At 39.2% G+C, this 20,627-nt stretch overlaps 1 protein-coding gene across 3 annotated transcripts in view; it reads right to left on the bottom strand.

The window, feature by feature from the left end:
• LOC136748145 (AT-rich interactive domain-containing protein 3B) overlaps window positions 1–20,627 on the bottom strand; it is a 55,709-nt gene that overhangs the window by 6,499 nt on the left and 28,583 nt on the right. Inside the window, exons 3-8 of one of the 3 annotated variants that reach the window (XM_066701642.1) lie at window positions 20,394–20,468; window positions 20,102–20,174; window positions 4,330–4,513; window positions 2,729–2,985; window positions 314–565; window positions 31–102 (exon numbers count right to left, since the gene is read on the bottom strand). In XM_066701642.1, coding sequence (XP_066557739.1) covers window positions 31–102; window positions 314–565; window positions 2,729–2,985; window positions 4,330–4,513; window positions 20,102–20,174; window positions 20,394–20,468 — 913 coding nt within the window. The remainder of the gene's footprint in view (window positions 1–30; window positions 103–313; window positions 566–2,728; window positions 2,986–4,329; window positions 4,514–20,101; window positions 20,175–20,393; window positions 20,469–20,627) is intronic. The other 2 variants (XM_066701643.1, XM_066701644.1) reach the window with 2 other exon arrangements.

Genomic DNA, 20,627 nt, shown 5'->3' with positions numbered 1-20,627 from the left:
GAGTTCTCCTTCCAAGAGCTGCATAAATACCTTCCCCCGCCCAAGTGATTACAGAAGGAAAGTGATGCTTTTCTCCACTCCTGTAGCTTCGACAACTCAGTCCTACAGATGAGACAGACGTTTATATCATTATCCTTAAAAGTTAATTGGATGTCTTTATTAAAAAAAATTATATATCTACACGCGCCATGTGAGGGACTGCTCATTAGTCCCTTGACTGTAGCTTTTTCAGTCTAAGCAACCTCTTCTGGTCTGGGCTGTAGTGCCCATTATTATAGTGAAAGGACGAGTAACTTCTGTACTGTCCACTCACCACGGTTGTTGATCTTGATGTTCATGGGGATGTGTGATGCCATGGCAAGGAGATTCTGCTGGAAAGCCTGCTGCATAAGTCTCTGCTGCTCCTCCGCCAGCCGTGCCATTTTCCTTTCAGGCGCCTCGCTCGTCTCTAGCTTCTCCCGCAGCTGCTCCAGTGTGGCAGCACGTGCCAACCCTGCCACCTGCTGGCTGCCCAGCGCCATGGCCATGGGCAGGCGGCTGGAGAGCACACTGGGCGTACCTTCTTCTAGGGAGAACGTACACAGATCAGATCACAGCAGGGAACTCGGGCACACACAGTGATTATCGAACTATTCGGACTGCTTTCTCAGAGGAGTCCCGAATGCTGACGAGTGCAGCGACTAACACTTGCCATTGAAATAGAGCTGCAGGAGTGTTTGTGTCGGTTAATCAGGGAAGTGCCTAGAAATGACCGGTTTCAATTCACCTGGCCTGAGAAACAGCTCTGTGTGAACAACTTCTCTCCCTTCTGCCAGGTGAATCAGTTAACTAATTTCTTACCAATGGGCTGATTAATCCATACCAACTCTTGCAAAAACAACAAAAAAATGGTATGTCGAAGTATTCTTAAAAGAGGGATGGTAAAAACTATTTTCAATTGTAATAGTGATAGAGCTCCGCCTAGTGACATTTATAGAGAAGGAAACTTCCAAAACTCAAAACCAGAGAAATCAAAAATACTTCTTTGGCAATTTATTGCACTTTTCAGCAGGATATCAACCTGTATTGTGTATTTCTCCAATGCATTCAACAGGCTAATCCATTATTTGTTCCACAGAAGTAGCCAACAAGGATTAACTAGGAACTTTTGATTTATTCCGGATGTCTAAAGAAGCAGTTCAGCAATAAAATCTTTTATGAGAAAGTTGATTCATAGCAGAACAGGGAATAGCACATTCACAATATGAAATACACCTGGTAACACTTGAGCAGAATGTGCAGTAATTTGCACACCATATCCCTTTCTGGGGAGAACTTTTGATGGCCACACAAAGGCCTGTGAAGGCAACATGTCCCAACAAAGGAGTTGAATAACCTCTGTGAAGTTGGCACCCCATGTGTTCAGAATATGAATCAAAATATATGCATTCATTTGTGCCATATTTGTTTTCATCAGTGCAGTTATAGTTTTTTTTTTTTAGATATTCATTTTTTAATTATCAGTGATGACATCACCTAGCACCCCATCAAACTCCAAATCGATCCGAAGTGGCGTCATTCGTTTATGCAGCAAAAATAATTGTTTGTACTAACATTATTCTTGAGATATTACACATTATATTTTAATAACTTAACAGTGGTTTCTGTCCTTTATGCTACGATTGTGCCAATTTGTGCTGTAAAATGCACAGGCTATTTTGGCCGTATCTGGCTTCAAACGCGTATTCTGCTTCAATATAATTCTGCTTGTACGTGGCAGTGCAATTGCACAAGAGGGCTTTTATTCGGCTGAACACAGCAAAGCAGGAGAGTAGAGTTTGGACTGCCAACAACACCAATCAAGCCATGCGTTTTGCTTTAATAATAATTAAACACGTCATCAGTGCATATACGTCTCCATGGCTCGTTTTCCTACTTTACGGCTAACATCATTGTGTATAGGCTTCAGCCTAAACCCCTACCACGAAACCGCAAACAAACACTTGGAAATCATGACAGTTCACAAATTATTACCCATTATCAACAGGTTCACCACTCCATTCTGGGTACAAGGAATTAGCCTATAACTCTGAACCCTATACAATTGAAAAGGTATTTTGTTTTGCACCAGACATCAGTTATCCAGGGCAACTCCTTACTAGACGGTTGATGCTATTCACGCATTGTAAGTTATTTCAATCGCATTGCATTACAATCGCTCTCCTTTATTTCATAAAAAGCTGAGCCATGTACCCTAATAAAACAGTGGTCAGCATAGCACATAGACATGTGATAATGAAAGAAGCTGATTTAGACATTCCAGAATTAGGAATGATTCGACTGAAATAGATTGTTTTTTACTAAAATTTAACTAAATCCCAGTCACTCTGGGATTCTAACATTTGCAATCATTTCAATTTTAATTTGATTCAGCTGCATTTAAAAATGTCTGGTGTTTCCAGCTAACATTGTTATCATACTAGTGCTTTAAATGTTAAACCTAAAACTCCTACTGCGCCCTACAGAGGGCACTCCTGTGCCACAAATGCATACTTCAGAGTGTGGACACTAAACCATAACAAGTAATCCAAATTGTTTTGTTTATGGTTTCATCCATTACGTATCTATTTCCTCGTGAATACATAGCTGAGGAAATGAGGAGTTACCGATTGTATTTACACACTTGCTTTTGGCCCTGCATTACAAGACGCATTATGCCACGTATTCCTGTATTGGCTGGGGCTTGTACCTTTTTTCACCGAGAGGCTGGGGGAAGCCTGTAACCCAGTGTTTGCTCCAGGGGTGCCTGCCAGCATAGGCAGGTGCATTTTGGGTGGAGAGAGGATCTGCGGGGAGCCAGCAGGCGTTGGAGAGAAGCGGAAGAGGCTGGTGCTGTAGCTAGGCCGCCTGCCCTCCCGCCGATTACTGTCAATGGCGGCCTGCAACTCCACAGGCGAACTGAGGCCCTTCTTCTCACACTCATAGGGGTAGAGGTACTTCATATACCTGGGGAGGACACACATTTTTTTGTTTATTTGATGGGAGTAATGTTCATCAGAAAACTGATAAATAAAACCTGAAATTACAACCATCACCTTTTAATGCAGTCTGAAGTGTAATTTCAAGAACAAAAAAAAAGTGAAGACATTTTTAAATCCCCAGAGTCTCCTCTTTTTAGCTCATGTGATATATTGCAGCATGGGGGGGGGAAAGCTTGACATGAATAATACATGACTACATGTAATGGGCTCCTTGGCTAAACCGAGAACGAAAAAAACCTTTAAAAGTATATCTTATTCAGTATTTAGTTCCCCAAACCTAATGAAGATATTCTGAATCTCTGGAGTATTCTCGGTCATAATCAAGCGACTATGGCTTTTTAGAGAAGACCCAGAAATAAATCTAGCAATGACAAAATCATTGAAGGGAATACATGTTAAAAGCAACATGAATCTCAGCCTGAAAACTCATACCTTTTTTAAATAGCCCCTATAGTTAAATCAATTATTTCTTTTGACAGAAATACTAGCCATCACAAAAACATAACTACTTGGAATTCTTGTTACCATGAGTTATCATCACACTATAGAATTGACCCGATCACCATTTAGTAAGTAATAGTATTTGAATCTTAGGTATAGCTCAAAGTGATTTATCATAGCATTTCTAAACTCTATTAGATATAATTAAACTGAGATACTGGGGAAAATAGACATCTCCATTTCCATGCTATTGATTTTTCAGAGAAGCTCCATATTTCCTTTCCAATTTCAAACTCCGCCAACTTGGGGCCCAATGGCATGTAGCATCAGTGTCTCACAATCACACACGTACACCACTCTCCACTGTATAAATTAACACCAGCTCTTTTCTGCTTAGGCACGGCTCTGCTGCATATTCACACCTATAGGGAGATACTTATACTCCAGACACAGTGGGAACCCAGAACACATCATAAAGTGTTGACTGGTGGGCTGGAGTTGCTATGTCGTACTTGTCTACGTGGAACAAATTACATTTGGAGAGAGAAGAAGTCGTAGTAAGAGCCTATCATAGAATAAAACAAGCACTTTAGAACTAAAATACAGTATACTTGTTTGGTTTGCTTTACATATAGTTTGGCCATTTCCTCTTGGGCAGAGATTCCTTCCCCTTCTTCCCGATCATTTTTTTTTTTTTTTTTTTTTTTTTAAGAAAAAAAAAGTCCAACAAACATCAAGACATCTTTTCAAAATGTATTCAGTCCCATTTAATCTGAAATGAAGAAATTCTTGCAAACAGCAAAACTGGAACTGTACCATGGGATCTAGACAAATGCACAGTTGTGCAGAGGACTCGAGACGCTCTTACTGTGTGCGGAGGGTAAAAGCTGCACTGGTGATGGAGGTTGGCAGATTGAGGCCCTTGGTGATCTCTCTCCAGATCTTCTTATTGATCACTTCCACCAGTCCTCCCTTTTCTGTTACCAACTTGTAGAGCATGTAGAGGTCCAGAACCTGCTTGGCCATGATGGGGATACGGTTCACAGGTGTCCCTGCAATACCACACAAAACACCACAGTTACACAGGGGCGGGGGAGCAGTGGAATTTCTAATGGCCCTGGCAGGGAAAATCTCCAAGTCTAATGTTTAAATTAATATACACTCAGATATTAAGATAAGTAAAACACAAATGTATAGTGCTGACAACACATTTGCACGATTTAAAATTATAAATGGTTGTGCCCTTTTTAATCCAAATGGCCAAAAAATCCACCAAGTAATGAGAAACAAAACAATGGAGCCAAAATTGACAGTTATTTCACCTTAATGGTTTTCAATCCATAATAAATTAATCTTGGCTTAGAGAGCTTATCTAAAGTTGGAGGAGTCTTGAAGGAGAAAAATGTAAAAATGCAACAAACAAGTCTTCACTCCCTACACTGCACAGGAGCTTAATAGAGATCACCGCAAGAGACCCAAGCTCAGGTCTGTTTAATGAAGCTCATTTCTTTAAGCCTATAAGCAAATATACACACTACAGTGGCCTATTACTATTCCAGCTTTATAAATGTTAATACCAGCCAAACCTCCAGCCACACAAGGCTGCTCCAAACCTGGAATAAAACCAATTACTTAATTTTAAATAGCACACTGGTTTAAGATTACCCTGTTTTTACTTCTATATTTAGCACTACATTTCTTTGAAGGCTTTAATTAAAAATGCCTGGCTTCCCCCCCCCCGCTTCATTTATTTATCTTTTGCAGGCGATAAATATACTAGAACATACACTTCTGTCTCGTCTCTGTCTGGCACTCAATATTGCTAACAGGGCAAAAAGGAAAAACGATTCATCGCTAACGGCAAGCTAAACAAGCAATATAAATGGTGTGGAGATGAACAGATTAACTCTGAGCAGTTGCAGTAGGATGTGGATGGAGCAATAACTTATTTCACCATTTGACCACCCTCCCATTTGTCACTGGCTCAATCAAGGAGTGAGGAAGAAAACCAAAAATTTCACCATCAATAGCTTTCATTTGTCTTGTGTTGCCCCCGAAAACATTTTCAATTATAACAGACTGATGAAAAACTAATTTTGAACTAGTCTTAGTTCAGTCCTGAATTTCCTGTTGAAACTTATTTACCACGGTGGTACCAAGCCTTGTACAAGCCAAGAAGCCTATAGTACAGTGGCTCATTGACAACGCTTATATTTTGTGGTGTTGAGCCTGAACCCGGATTTAAATTCAAATTGAAAACTTCCAGGATATCCTAGAAAATTCCCTGAGAGAGACATCACTGGACCTGTATTTATTATGGAGGAGGAAGGCAGAAACAATGTACCAGATGGTTGTAGGAAATGGACTTTGAGCTGGTGACTACCAAGAAACTAATTTAACTAGCAAATCAAGCGGAATTGAAACCCAATGCTCTGCGATGAGAAACAATTGGAATGCTAGTGGGTTACCTCAGCCTCTCAAATCGCCTGCATTCTTAATAGAGTATTGGATATCAATTGTACATTAAACAATTAGTTCAACTGCAAGGAGCAGAGGTCATTTGAGATTTATTGACATATAGATTAAGCTGTAGTTTAGAAAAGGGCAATATGGTGAGATGTTTTCATAAGAAGCAATCTCAAGGAAGGAAGGAAGGAAATGAGAGACAACAAGAACAGAAACAGAAGGGCTCAATGGATTTATATTTGTTCTCATGGTTACTGGTCATTATTGCAATTTAAATGTCAAAAGACATTTGAGCACAATAAGCCAGTCTGATTATTAATGAGACACGTTTGTGTTTTCAGTGTTCTAAAATTGACTCCTCCATTGCCCATCTTCAGCTTGATCACTGCAAAGCCTGCCACCCCTAAGCCAAACCCAAATAACTCAGAAACCCCACGGTGTAATTTACCCCTTATAGTCTACAAGGAGCTGTGGAATGTGAATCTTGAAAATGTTTAAAAAATACAATAAAACACTACTAAAAAGGCCATACAATTGCTATTGGTTATGAAACACCGAGGCCTCTAACAACTGGCTCTTATCCACAGTGCAATAGCAATTGGTCATTTATGAGAGTCCTACAGGAGAGCAGCAAACATTGGTCCATGTGCTTTGAAAATAATTGTAATTGGCTGCTTTCCTTACCCAAATTTCACAATCTGCTGCCTGTCATGGTGGATTATGGAGATCTAGCACATGATGATTAATGACTGGTAAGGTCAGAGTTCATTATTGTAGAAGGAAGTGCTGAAGGCCTCCGTGCAAAGCGCCCAGTGATATCTTTCAATTGTATTTACAGTGCTGGTCTATTTTTTCCTTTTAACATAAAAAGGCAGGAGAGATATCTACACCCATTTCACACTGCAGCAGAGTGAGACGCGAGTATCTGATCTGTGCAATGCACAGCTGCAAGTTTAATTATGAGTGACGGCATGGAAAACACCAGGAAAATGTTAACATTGAGAAAAAGAAACATGAAGTCAAATAAAAAAAAGCACCAATTAAGGCATGATGTTTCACTCCCTTCTTGTGATCTGAAACCATCCCTTCATCCCCATAAAAACAAGGTCATTACATCTGACCTATGACCTATTTTTAGAGTAAAACAGCTGCCCACATTAAAGGGCTTTAATAATCAATGGCTGCCCCCGACGCCAGTGCAGTAAATTAAATATCGCTGATTCCACATTACTTGGATTCTTTAAATAATTAAGAGCCAGTGAATGACAGCCTTCCTCTTCAGCAGTGGGGATGACACTAAGGACGCAGGAAATTAATAACTTTGCGCCAAATGCGTATCTGCACCCACAGGGTGTGGGGTTTCACATCCCCCACTTCCTTTTGGCCTTCTATAAAAATGGATACACCACAGGAGGTAAAGCAAGCAAGCACTAGGCTTCGTGATTAAGGCTGAACAATTTACAATAGGCCAGAATTGTTGACCATTCAGATCTCTTTGGGAAAGCAACAAATTTAGTTAAAAAAAAAAAAAAAAAAAAAAATCTGGACTGACAAGCTCAAATTTAACTATCTCCTGGGGGGTGGGAATGAGCATACAGTAGCATCACATGTAATTTAACAGCCAGCTGAAATAATCTACTTGGCATTATATAGATCTACTGCTCACAAATTATCTTAACTCTTCTACGTTTAATAATTTCTTATCGCTTTCTTTGAATTTCCCAACTTAAATTGCAAAACTGCATGGATTATATGCATGCCTACAACCTTTTCTATTTGTGTCCAACACCTTCTATTACTCTAATAAAATCAAGCAATCAATGGGTATCTGAAAATGACCAATGATCTTTTTGCAGGAAGAGGAGGTAAAACCATATTAAAACACCCAGGACCTAGGTAATGTAGCATAACAATCTAATTGTCCTAACAGATAATTTATTCATCTCCATTACATTATTCTCCATTGAAGGATGAAACCCATTTACAGACTGTAGTCCACAAAATCTGCATCGTAAATAGCACATTTTGTAATTTGAATTCAATTTTATTAGAACGTTTGTAACTGATTATCTTGCAGGAGTGGTGTGGTGGCATGGGTAAAGGGGATGCTGAGGTTATACAACTAGAGAACTAACTTAGCCATGCTCTGACTTTACTTTATTTTATTGATGGCACAAAATGAGACCTGTACCTTTGAACCCCAAACTAGGCTAGCAATCCCCACCAAGAGATCAACAAAGCTTTCAACACCTGTTCCCATTGCACATGAAAAGCTTATGATCTCATCCACCTTGATAAGATCTCTAAGAGCAACAGCCAAACCTAAGTAGTGACCTTTTTATAGTTTTATCTGTAGTCTCAGCTGTAATCTGAGCTCAAAAGGGATTTTTAATTAATTCCACGATTAATTTGTATAAATAGAAGGAAGACCCCTCCGTTGAAACAATGCATATTTCCAAGAACCACCAGGAGGGGGACATTTTTGTTCTTTCAGGCCCCCAACAAACCTGTGAAAAGGGAGATGGCATCTTTAAGGGTAACACAATCTGCTTCTTTTCTTAGGGGTTAAGTAGGTCCCAACTAATCCCTTTGCCTCTAATCCACACCACAGCACTTGCAGCAGATTGGGAGACAGAAGATGTGTTATTAGAAAGCCAATATCAGAAAGCATCCAACACAACAGAAGGGACGTCAATTGGACCAGAGGAATAATATATATTGAAGTTAATTTGTTCAGGAATTTAGTTGGACTGCAAGAGCCTTCTTATATATAGATTGGGTATTCAAAGCTCACAGCTATGAGTAACATGGTAATAATAAATACAAAATATTACAGGCACAGATTAAACCCACCTTAACCCTTTAACTGCCCACTCCAGACAAAGAAACTGCAGATGAAAAACAGCTACAGATGCCAGTTGTGGGCTCGTCACTGACCAAAGCTATGATAATGATCTAAATTTCCAATTAAAATGAGACGACCCTCTTGCAAGTGTATCAACTACCTGGGCAGTGCAACTAAAATTATTTTCAACAACTGCAGCAAGAAAATTGGAAAATTGATTATCTCACTCTCTCTTCTCTTAAGAATCACTGGTAAGATGAGGCAGATCTGTGCAAGTAGTTTAGCATGGTTCGAAATAAGGGACCGTCTGAGTGCCCGACACAGGTTCCAAGTTCTGTAGGGCAGGCTTCTTTGCTAGATCATATACCTGATGAGGCAAGTAAAAACGTTACCTTGTCATCACGGCCGATTTGTTTACAATGGAAACGGAGATGCAATTTACCAAGTATTAATTTCCAAAGACTTCAAAACATCGAGGCACTTTAATGTCGTACTGGTTTACATGGTCTGCATCTGACATGTGGACATGGCCCCTGATTTTAGCCTGTGAATCTCAGCCGAAGGAAGGAAACATGGGCTTTACTTCTAGAATTAAAATAGTTTTCGGGGTTACTAGGGCAGTGTTAGTATGAAGCTTGCCCGTCTTTCAACTTGCACAAAAGCTTAGGAATTTATGTTCCTTTTTGCACTGCTATGTTGTAAACCACAGGAATAATATGCTCTTCCCAGAGAAGTACAACACAAAAGTATATATGCTTTATTGATTTGTATTAATCTATCTTAAGCATTCTATTCTATTGAATTCCTGAAAGACAACTGTGAGAAACCATGAATTGTTCTGCATTATTAGGCCACTAACACGGTGCTCGTCTTCAGTCTAGGTCCTATGTTTCCAGCTTGCTACTCAAACAATTGTTGTGTACAATGCCGTTCATGGATCCACCTGGTAACATCTCTTGTGCATTCCAACAATCCACACACCTCAGCTGACAAGAATGACTTATTATTCTGGTAACAATTGTAAATTGAAAGAAAACTGAACAACAACAAAGTGTTATCAATTTATTAAAACACCATAGTGGGGGTGTCACAATTACTCTTAAATCGTCACTTAGACTGGATATGATCTGTGGAAGTTGCTTATCCTCCAAGACCCAGTTTGTACTTGCCACAAACCTGACTCCAAAGAAGCATTTCTGTGTGCACAGCCACGTAGACTCTACATTGAAAAGTTGTGAAACGTCTATGGCTGCTGTCAAACCACACCAGCCGAACTGACATGTGGCAATGTTCCTCAGGTCTGCTTGTGTCGAGATTCTCCCGATCACTGCAGCTGCTAGCCGCTTCATTTGCTGAAAAACATTCACTAAATTAAACCAGCCTCTAAACTAGATCCAGCAGCAGTTGCTGCCATTGTAAACCTCTCACACATCTTTAAGGGGTCAACCCTAGATTATGATGCAAAGCTACTTTGGGGAAAAAATTAATTGCATTCAACGGGATTAAGTTGTTCCATTTTTATTTTAATGGGTATTAGCCAAAACAAGTGAGGAGAACTGCAGACAAGAACAGAGAAGCATATTTACTTGAAAAGCACAAGTGTTGACCTTGTTAGCCACGCCTTCAAACAATGCCAAATGTCAATGCTGAAACAACTCAACGGCCCATTTCTACTGAAATATTTCTATAATGATTTAAACATGAAACTTAATTTCAAATGACTTAACCCAAATTTGCCCAAAATAGAACCGCTTGGATCGTGAATTCAGAGAATACAGGTATACTCTGCTTTGCACAATCCCCTTTGCATGGGAATCATAGCACATGTAATTCATTTCAAAATGAAGTGATTTAAATAAAAAATGTTAGCAAAACTGAAATGCAACACTCACCTTGCATAGAAGATTGAACAGTTGTTAAGGAAAAAATACTGTTAAGTAATTTAAAAACTAAATTACTAAAACCCACAGTCAAAAATCAAACTAAATGCACACTGCTTAACTGCAATCACACTAACTCACTAGAAGAACAAATGTTAAAAAGGAACAAAGAATAATTACAGTGGGCCCAAAATGTGCCAGATGTGACAGTTCAGAGGAAGGATCTGAACAGGAGTAATGCTTCAAAAGTCAAAATGCTGCATCATAATGTTGAGGATGTTGTAAAGTTTGCAGTCTCAATAAATTGACAGGAAGCGTGCACTACTGTTGAACAGACACCTTAAAATCAAGAATATTGCGGTCTTCCTGTTAGCCATCTCCTCAACTTGTTCCCTCTTTACAATATCTTTCTCCTAGTAAGTACAAATATGAATACATGTCAAAGTTTATTTTAGATTTCTCAAACTGGACTCCACAATCAAATGATCATGTACACAATGAAGCAAATTAAATTAAATTGGGACATCCACCAGGACCACAGCGTTGTGTCTTCAGAATAGGACACCCTTGCACCCTTAATTGAATTGCTTGTGTTGGGAGTAAAGGTAGGATGCTGTGCACATCACAATGATCCGGAAAGACAAAAACCACAATAAGGGTTACAGTTTTCATCTCATTATGTACAGAGTGTTCTACTTACTTCATTGAAGAGAACAAGCTTATCGACTGTCACAGGTGCTCTTCTTATCCTCCCCTCCCCCCTGCTTATTTAATACACAGCTAGCTGTTAAAAATCGATGGAAACCAAGATTGACAGATAAAGACATTAGCTCATAAGCACCATTTCTAGGTCTGTTAAGATAATCAATAGACAGCGAGCAGCTGCAAAGGACATCTAGTGCTGTCACCATGGCTGGAAACCTTTTTAAAGGCTGAGCATCTAAAATAAACTCCAGCAGGGAATGCCGAGAGCAGGAAATGTTGTTCGCAGATTGAATCCTCACAATTATTAATTTGCCTCCCTATTGCAATTGATTCCCACACTACCATGCAAACGCTTTGCCAGAAAAGGCTTGATGTCCACTTAAATGTTTTGCTAAATTAGAGACTACTTCATAGTCTTTCCATTAGTATGTTTTTTGGTTAGTTTTATTTTACATTCATTTTCTGAGCTTGTCATCTCCCTGCAACCACTGGTTTGGTACAGCTTTGAAAATCACATCACTCCTCAGTGGTCTGACTAACAATCCTAACTGAATGGCAAAGCTCTGAAACCCTTCAACACTATTTCCCCCCACCAAAGTTGTGGCAATCGACAAGCAAAACCAGGTGCTGACTAAGCACTCGCATTCTCTCAGTTTTGTAAAGGTGAACAAAGCACCTAGGTCATATCCCTGAAGGGAAAACTTGCAAAACAGGGAGAACTGAATTGATCTTTCTGAAGTTCCATAAATACACATTTCAGCTCTATAGACTGTTTATTTAATCATACACTGCAGACATGGTCATAACTATGGTCAAACCCCTTGAAATGAGACTCCTCAGAGCTACTTAGATTTCAATTTATCCATTGAGACAAGTGCATCCTGGTGGTGCCAAGAAGCTGATCCTCAGCTAGCGAGCAATGAATTTATTTATAGTTCCTCTGATTAAGTTCTCCTTACAGGCCCAGCATAGACTTTTCAGCTTAAGAAAGCAAATCCCTATAGGTCCATAATTATAGGGAAAACAAACCTATAAACTCAGCAATTGCAGAGAGTATTCAACAACCAGCAGCTAATTTAAAGTTACCTTTAAATGTTGCTAGGAAGAAGAAGGGTGTGTGTGTGTGTTTCAGGTTGCCTGAAAAATGTATCCCTTTGAACAAAAAGCTGGGGAAAAGAATTCCAATGCTTAAAAAGAGGTGGACATGTTAAAGAAGCAACTTTGTTTAATAGAACAATTTATACAAAAAGTATTTCAAAAATCTATTCACAGGTCTTGCTTTACCTTTTTGAAGGGCTGAAGCACATGGCTCTGATCAGGCAGTCTGTACCTGAACTTACTACCCATTAGGGAACACAGTGGTGGGAGAGCTTAACTAACTTCTATCCCACAGTAATACTAAAGTCATTCAGACAACCCTGGGGCTCACAAATCTGTCTCTCAGTCTGACTGGGACTTGAAACCTGTAATCAAGATGTTGTCAAAGTCTGGCTCACCTCACACCACAAGATTAGTGGACCAATGCAGTCAAAACACAGATACTTGGAAATTCTGCATAAAACTTCCACACCCCATACCTTCAGTTCTCTAGGTTTAATAGTTTTCTACTTCATTCTGTTTAACTGGTTGTCCTCTTTTGTTTGGTCTTTCCTTTCCCCCTTCCTGTACAGATGATTTAGCAGATTAAAAAAAAGAACTTCCACACATGTAAGAATATAAAAATTCTCAGGTAGTACAGGAGAGAAAAACAAAAACTTTTAAATTACTGTACTTGTTAGCTGCTGCCAAAGGAAATATAACAAGTCTCTGAAAACAAATGTGAAAAATAAAAAAGCAGTGTCAAGTCAGATTTATGAATGTCTAACAAGTAATTGTCTGGGAGCAATGTGTGCACATTTATCTTGATTTAGCAGTAAGCAAGATTTTATTTTTTGTTAAATGTTCATCACTGAGGAACACTTCATAACAGATTGAAAATGTAATAACTTTATAGGAACACCCAGATAGCTGTGTTTAAATACTGAACATTTATGAAAAAATACTGCACTAGGCTCTCTCTATAACCTAACCTAACGCAGTGCTCCTTGTGCAGACGTCGAGTCTCCAGACAAACAAAGGCAGTGGGAGTTTTACACAGAGGAAGAGTTTATGATGGAGAACACAAGGAAGGTCAAATCACCTCAGGAGAGCCACAAAGCCAGGCAGTACTGAACACTGAGAGGGATGAAAGGACAATCTGAAAAACAAACCACCCGTAATTTCCTGTCTTTGGGTGAGTGTATGTACTGGAATGGAGATATATTTTGGAGATTATACTAGCATACAGCCCATGACACTGAAACAAAATACAGCAGTATTGCCATGCCCCATTCCACTATCAACCAGTTAACATCAGCCTGGTTTATTATCTGAATAAAAGAGTTCCCTTTCGCGAGCTGTGTCAGATTCTCCCTGTGGATCAAGCACAGAGCCTCCTTGTGCTCTGCAGGTTCTCCAGTCTGTCAGTCCAAGTCCTTCCCCAGTGATGGATGACCTATTTCCAGGGGGAAATGAAAGGGGGCCAGTTTCCGCACAAACAAGATCGCTCCCCCTGGCTCCCCCTGGCTCCCCCGTCTCTTGCCCTCCCTTGTCTTGTCTTCTCATTCCTGTGGCCTCTCACTAGACACGCGGCAGTCCCTCTACACGCCTGCTGTCCGTCACTCCCCTGTATCAAAGGCTATGCCCAGGTTTTAGGGGCTCATTAATCATCCTCTGTAGGACAAGAGGCCCCTTAATCCAACGCCCACCATCCCAACCCCCCCATCCCCAACACTTAATGGAGCAGTCCTCCTCTCGGCCCCTATCCCCCGCAGGGTTATCAGGTTTCAGCTGCTGCCACTGTAGCACAAAACACTGCCAGAGAGAGACACAGAGACTTTTTCCAATGATGCACGTACCCAAGTACTTGAACATTGGGCAGGCAGGTGCTATCCTTTGAACCAAAGACATCAAACCCTGATCACCCTAATAGATACTACAGATCACCTACAAATTAAGTCTTGCCATAATTTAAATACACTGAAGTTTTAAAAAGCTAATTTATGGCTGGATCCTGTCCTTTTCCATCTGCACTTTGTGCATATTATAAAATGATCGCAGATAAATATTGTGTACCCTATTAAAATCGCTTAAGTTCATATTACAAATAAATCCCCCTGGTCATCCCAACCACACTTTCACAAGGTATAGTCTACACCAAATTGTGCAAATAATGGTGAGAAACTCTACTTCAGATTTGCATACTCTCAGAATCAGTTTAATTTAAGGGTTAAAGACTAAGATACTTAATTGAAATATAAAAGTTAAAAGGTCAGACTGTATTACCATAACAAGCTGAGATCCTAGTATCTGCTCATACTAACTTCCTTCCAGGAGATGAACTGAACTTTTTAGAAGACAATCCTGATAAGTCTGATAATCTCTGCAGTGAATTTGCTTCAAATATTTAAAAACTAAATACTTCCTTGTGTAACCCCTTAGGCTGAATTCTCACTGCATACATTACAGTGGTCTACTTTTCCCACACTACTTGATTGTAGTTATTTCCCCAGTTTGGACTGATCAAAACCAAAAAGCCTGGGAGAAAAAAAAAGAATCCTTTTGCTAACTAATGAAAGGGGTATTTACATCACTAAATTCAGGATGTGGGTTCGACAGAACAATCAACATTTATCTTCTTCCCAGATTACAGCTCCTAAACAACCCTCACAACTCTATCGCTTTTAGCCTAGTGTGATTATGGCCTCATTTATGCCCCATGGCTTTCAGTGAAGTCTAAGGTCTTGCAATTTGTGAAAAACATGGAGGTTCCAGTGCTGAAAAAACCTTCTCCATGAGGACTGTCAAAAAGACTAACATTTCCTTAACTAAAGTCCTTCAAACTTTGTGAGCAGAAGAGAATAATCTTTTTTAATGTCAGTGATACTAGAGATCCAAAGAGATTGTTTATAATTCACATCACCGAGCTTGGTCTCACAAAATGCATGCAACTTTAAATCAAATTTAATGGTTTTCTTATTTGCATTTTAGATGACCTCGGATTAACATTGTGATATCAGCTATTCATGAATTACAAATTAAACTGAAATAGTTCAGTTCTGCATGTTTTTAAACTGAACCATGCAAAATGGAAACAAATTATGCATCTTGCATAACCAGCTCCTTTCCACCCTTCACAGAAGACTCCCACATTTGAATGTCTATCAAATGCAGTATTGGGTACACAACATTAATCATTTAAAGTGGACAGCGCTGACAGGCATTTGGCTAAATCGCAAGTTTTAGCCCTGTAATACAGACCCCCGTCCCACTCTTTCTGCCTGGAGGGGGAAAGGGCAGCCTAATACAAACAGTCACCCATCTGCTTAATTTACACCCATTGAGGGTTTTAATTGCACCATGAAAAGCATAATTCTAATGCTTTGATTCTCTTGCAATTTTCAAGCCCTTGTGCACTACAGCCTTCCAGGGCTGCATCTGGACAATTTGATTTGGGATTTTCAACTGCTGAATTTTTAAAATGGGAAAAATAAGTAACACGTCACATTAAGATAAGATAAGCTGTATATGTCATAAGGTACATTTTTGCTTAGTGAACATCTTTGGTTTGTTATAAGTGAACGATTTGCAAAACAATCTGTACATCAATGCAAAAACAGATTTGCATGTAAGGCTAAAATGACATTAACTAACTCAAAACCAGTCAATGAAATGCAAAAGATACATGCAGAATAATGGTCAGAATAGTTAGAATGTCAAACAATATTAAGCACAAAGTGTCACCTAAAAAAAATACAATACAAAATTTAAATTTGTCAGCTGGAATGCAGTTGAAGTAGTGGGAGGTTTATCTGCTGGTAGAAGGAAACTGCAGGACCCTCCGTTTGAAAGCCCTAATGAGATGCACTTTTCCAACAGGCAAGCGGGAGGCAGCCCGTGTAATTTGTTTTACTGATTAGAGCCCCATTTAGGAGAAAGGAGGTCAGCCAAGTGGCTTTTATCTCTGGAAGGGAGAGGCCTGTCGTTTCATCTTAGGTCTTAATGAGCAGCTATATAAAGCCACAGCCAGGTAGCAGACACAACTAGAAGGCATTCGCTTTGTCACACATTTGTAAAGATTAATACACCAGTGAGATAAACAGCTTAGCCAACTAGGCTTAAGTTCTGTGGTCACTTCATAAATACAGCTTGCATCAGACTTAGCATCACAATACTCTAAAGTTGTGTTCCCATAAACAATATACATGGTTAATAATATACACTATTTAAATGGTAATACATGTACTTCACTTGACAGAAATGTTTTGCTTTTCAAAACATTCACAAGGAATAGGTTCTGGTTTGGATAAACAGATCTCCCATATGCATTTATTTATCCGCACGATGTGTGTGGAACTGCAGAGGGATTCCCTCCTCATGAAGCCTTAAACATCGATTAATACAGTTCTAACACCCTTATTGCCCAGTATAAACCAAAGAATAATTTTCTGTCTTCTTTAAGGAAGGTCTTTACAAGGGGGGGGGAAAAGATAACAAAAATCTCCAAGGACAAATAACTAAATATGGACTTCCTTTTATCTTGTTTTGTTCCCATCAATACAGGTTAGTTTGACAAATATTCTTTTTATCTAATTAGCATTAGAAAGGGCCAGCCTGCTTCGACCACTTCAGGCACATTTATTCAGACTGCTGGACAGAAATGGGCCCACACTGCTGTTTGTGATAATGATTCTCTGATTCAAATAACAATCAAAGAGCACAGTCACACAAAAGGTGCAGCGTCTATTCCTAAAGAGAATGATGGTAGTCAGCCCAGTGTCTATCAAGATCAGAAACTACTACACAACAGAAACATAGGACTAGGAAAAACAAAAGTCTAGTATTGTACTAATCACTGAGCAGAGTAAGAAGTGAATGATCAGAAACTGTAATGACTCCTATAGGCCACAAGCCATTTTAATAGAGTTCAAACAGGAGAATGAAATAATGGATTTTGTGTCTTTAAAGGGGTACTCTCCACTCTTAAATCAGGTTCAAAATAAAAATTGCAGCACTTAAATCACATTTACCAGCATTTCAAGAAAGGAAAAGATGGGACTATAAAAAAATGAAATGATAAAGCAAGGTAATGTTACGAATGTTGTTCAAATTCAGGCAGGCTTATAGCACAGGCCTGAGCCAGAAAACTTCAGCTCAGAAAGTTGTTCAGCTTAATCTCAGGTTCAAAGGCACACGCAAGACATTCAGTATTTGAAGTTAAACACAAATTCAGGAGTTAGTTAAGAGTAGAGGTGAGGAGCGGTGCTTACTGGCTGACTGAAGCTGGAGGCAACAAATATGACAATACATTGACAATGTATTTATTTAGCTCAGTTACTACTGTAGATTACATTGGTGCCTCAAATACATATCTCCACTTAATGTTGACTTCACTTCTATCAATAACTTTAAATATTTACTGGTTCTTAACACAAATGATTGGCAGAAGGCTTAATGATAATGCTGGAGCCCATTCTTACAATACTTGTCTACAACCACATATTAAAAGTAGGTTATCAAAATGACCTTAGGTTTTTCTTCACAGATTCACTTAAAATTAAATAACTTTTTGCAATAGTTGGAAATGCACAAGATCTACAGATCAATTATTTAATCTTAAGGTCATTCTAGAAGATGCATTTCCATAATTTAAGATCCCGTCACAATGTTCATAATGAATGATGGAATTGACATTTTACATTTATTCTATACAAACTGGATTACACTCCTCTGCTTGACAAAAAGAAAAATAATCTTGATTTCAGCACACGTCTATGGGCCCTAGTCCGGCTGTAGCAAAGCTCAACTCTGCTAGCAAACATACTCACATCTGTCTGACAGATGTCAAACAAATGTGTTAGCAGGCTATGGTTGTTACAGCATTAAATACAAAGGAAAATCTCTACTAAGGATATGATGGGTTTGAATGTTTATACCTGTATGAAGAGAGAGTTTGTAGCAATCTATGACCTCTTTCTGTAACCTATGGATTGTTAAGTCATGCTTCTACTACTACAAGATGTGCCACTTTTGTCAGCAAATGGCTAGCAAGGCAATATGACCAAATTAAAAATGTAACGGCAGAATGCTTTGTGACATGATACCCCTAGTGTTTATTTTGGTGATATGCAATACGGTTTTCATAACTTAGACCACCAAACGTATCTTTATTATTTTTTTCATGGGGAGTGATGAAAGACCACAAGGGGACAAGAAGGCCAAGACTGACTCAAAAATGTGGGAGATCAAATGCATTTAGTGGTACTTTGCATGAATTTTAACTACCTGTATGAAAGCAAGTTCAAAATGGTTAGGATGAATTTCACTTCTATTTTCCTTTTTATTAGTGTTTCATGCCCTCATGTATGATAATCCCTACATGATCATCTCATCACTGCACTTTTTTTCACATGCCTACAGGTCAAAATACAATACATGCTTAACGTCCAGATGGCAGGCAACTAACTGCTTTTCACCTGCTTGCTGGAACTGAAACAAAGGTAAGCAAGAGCACCCTGTTCATCTGTAGTTCTTGCAAAGTGATTAATGCATTATTTGAAGAAGCACGACCTCAACATACAAAACTATGTATTCTCATTTTGTTAGTTTAAGAAATGGCAATAAAGGAAAAGGATGTTTGCAGTTTGCAGTTGAGTGAAACCTGCATATGCTTATGTTTAGTGTTAAAGCCTCTGATACCACTAGCAATGATGATGTTCGTGCAAAATGGGAACAATCTGAATCAGAAGAGTGGTGGTCAATCACAAGCCTACAGGCTGCCTTGGCAGGTTCCCAGTGGTCAGATTAGCCGATACGCACAGAGGTCAGGGGTCATAGGATTTAGACTTTAGAGCCACATTTAGATAACAGGCCGATTATGGCTCCTTAGGACCCTTCCTACAACATGTTTGCTCTGTGAATTAGGGACAATGGGGTGGGGTTTTCCTAAGGCTGGCTAAAGCACCCCTTGTTATCATTGGATAGGCAACAAGCTCCATGCTTTTATACAAGTGTATGGAAAAATATTTCCGTCACAATTTGCAACAGGAGCTTAGTGAAAAGGTTTTCAACTGCAGGTTATAGATTTCACATTAGCACTTTGTATATAAAAACGCAGCTCTGTATGTATGTAGATATGTATGCATTATGCCAGTAAAATCATGTTTTCTGAAGCAATATAGTATAAAGCACTCTGTAAGCACAAACTTCCCCATTGAAAAGCAGTTAATAATCCTTACCTTCAAAGCTAAACCACTAAAACTAACTTGAAAGCTGAAGACTTAATTGCAAGAACAAAGCAACAAGATCCAGAGACATTCTTGTTCTATAGCAAAAATAACTCATGAATATGAAATATTTAAACAATGCTGCAGTGAAGTAATTGTCCATAAATAAATATATAGCCTCATAGCAAAGAGTGCTTGACCTCTCTAACTGATGACGTGGCATGTCAAGATTGACAGCTAGCCAAAAAGATATGGTGCACAAGCTAATACACTAATATGGATTTTAAGAAGAGGAAACCTATTTCAGGAGGGCCATTTCAAGACTAGTGCTGCATTTTGTACATTTTCCTAAGTGGCACATTTGATGCACATTTGATGCACATTGGTGTAGAAAACTGTGAAAACAGGAGCAGGAGGGGGGAAGGAAAAAAAAAGACTTACCCCTCTTCTGCATGTAGGTAAACAAATCATCCAAAAACTCTTTTCGCTTCGGGTCATTATCCAGTTCATAGAGCTGCAAAAGGAAAAATGTATTGTATTTTTGCACATGTTTTACATTTGGCAGCTTAATTATAAAAGTTTTGGGCCCTTTTCACTCAGTGTACTGGGGATGAGATGTGCTTCATATAGTAATGTTCTTCAGGCTCTTCCTAAAATCTTGGCCTATGGTTTACAGTATACAGATGGTTATTTCATTCTAATATAATGGACCGTCTCCGCAGAGGGGGCTGACCTTGGCAAAGTCTCTCGAGGCTTCCCCTCTTCCTCTCCCTCCATCAGCTTCATCACTCCAGGTGGCACTGCCATTCTGCATGGAGAGATAGCAGACACTCAGAGATGCTCTCATTATGATAACAGAGAAAACTGTGTAAACTATTTAGGGTGGTTGGCTTTCCACTAGAAATTAAATTACTTTGCATGTCTTTAACATCAGTAACTGCTCCCTTTGCCACACCCTCTGAAAAAT

The sequence above is a fragment of the Amia ocellicauda genome, chromosome 4, assembly GCF_036373705.1.
Source record: "Amia ocellicauda isolate fAmiCal2 chromosome 4, fAmiCal2.hap1, whole genome shotgun sequence".
Taxonomy (NCBI): Eukaryota; Metazoa; Chordata; class Actinopteri; order Amiiformes; family Amiidae; genus Amia; species Amia ocellicauda.
The sequence above is the reverse complement of the archived record's forward strand: the minus strand, read 5'-3'. Positions and strand labels throughout refer to the sequence as shown.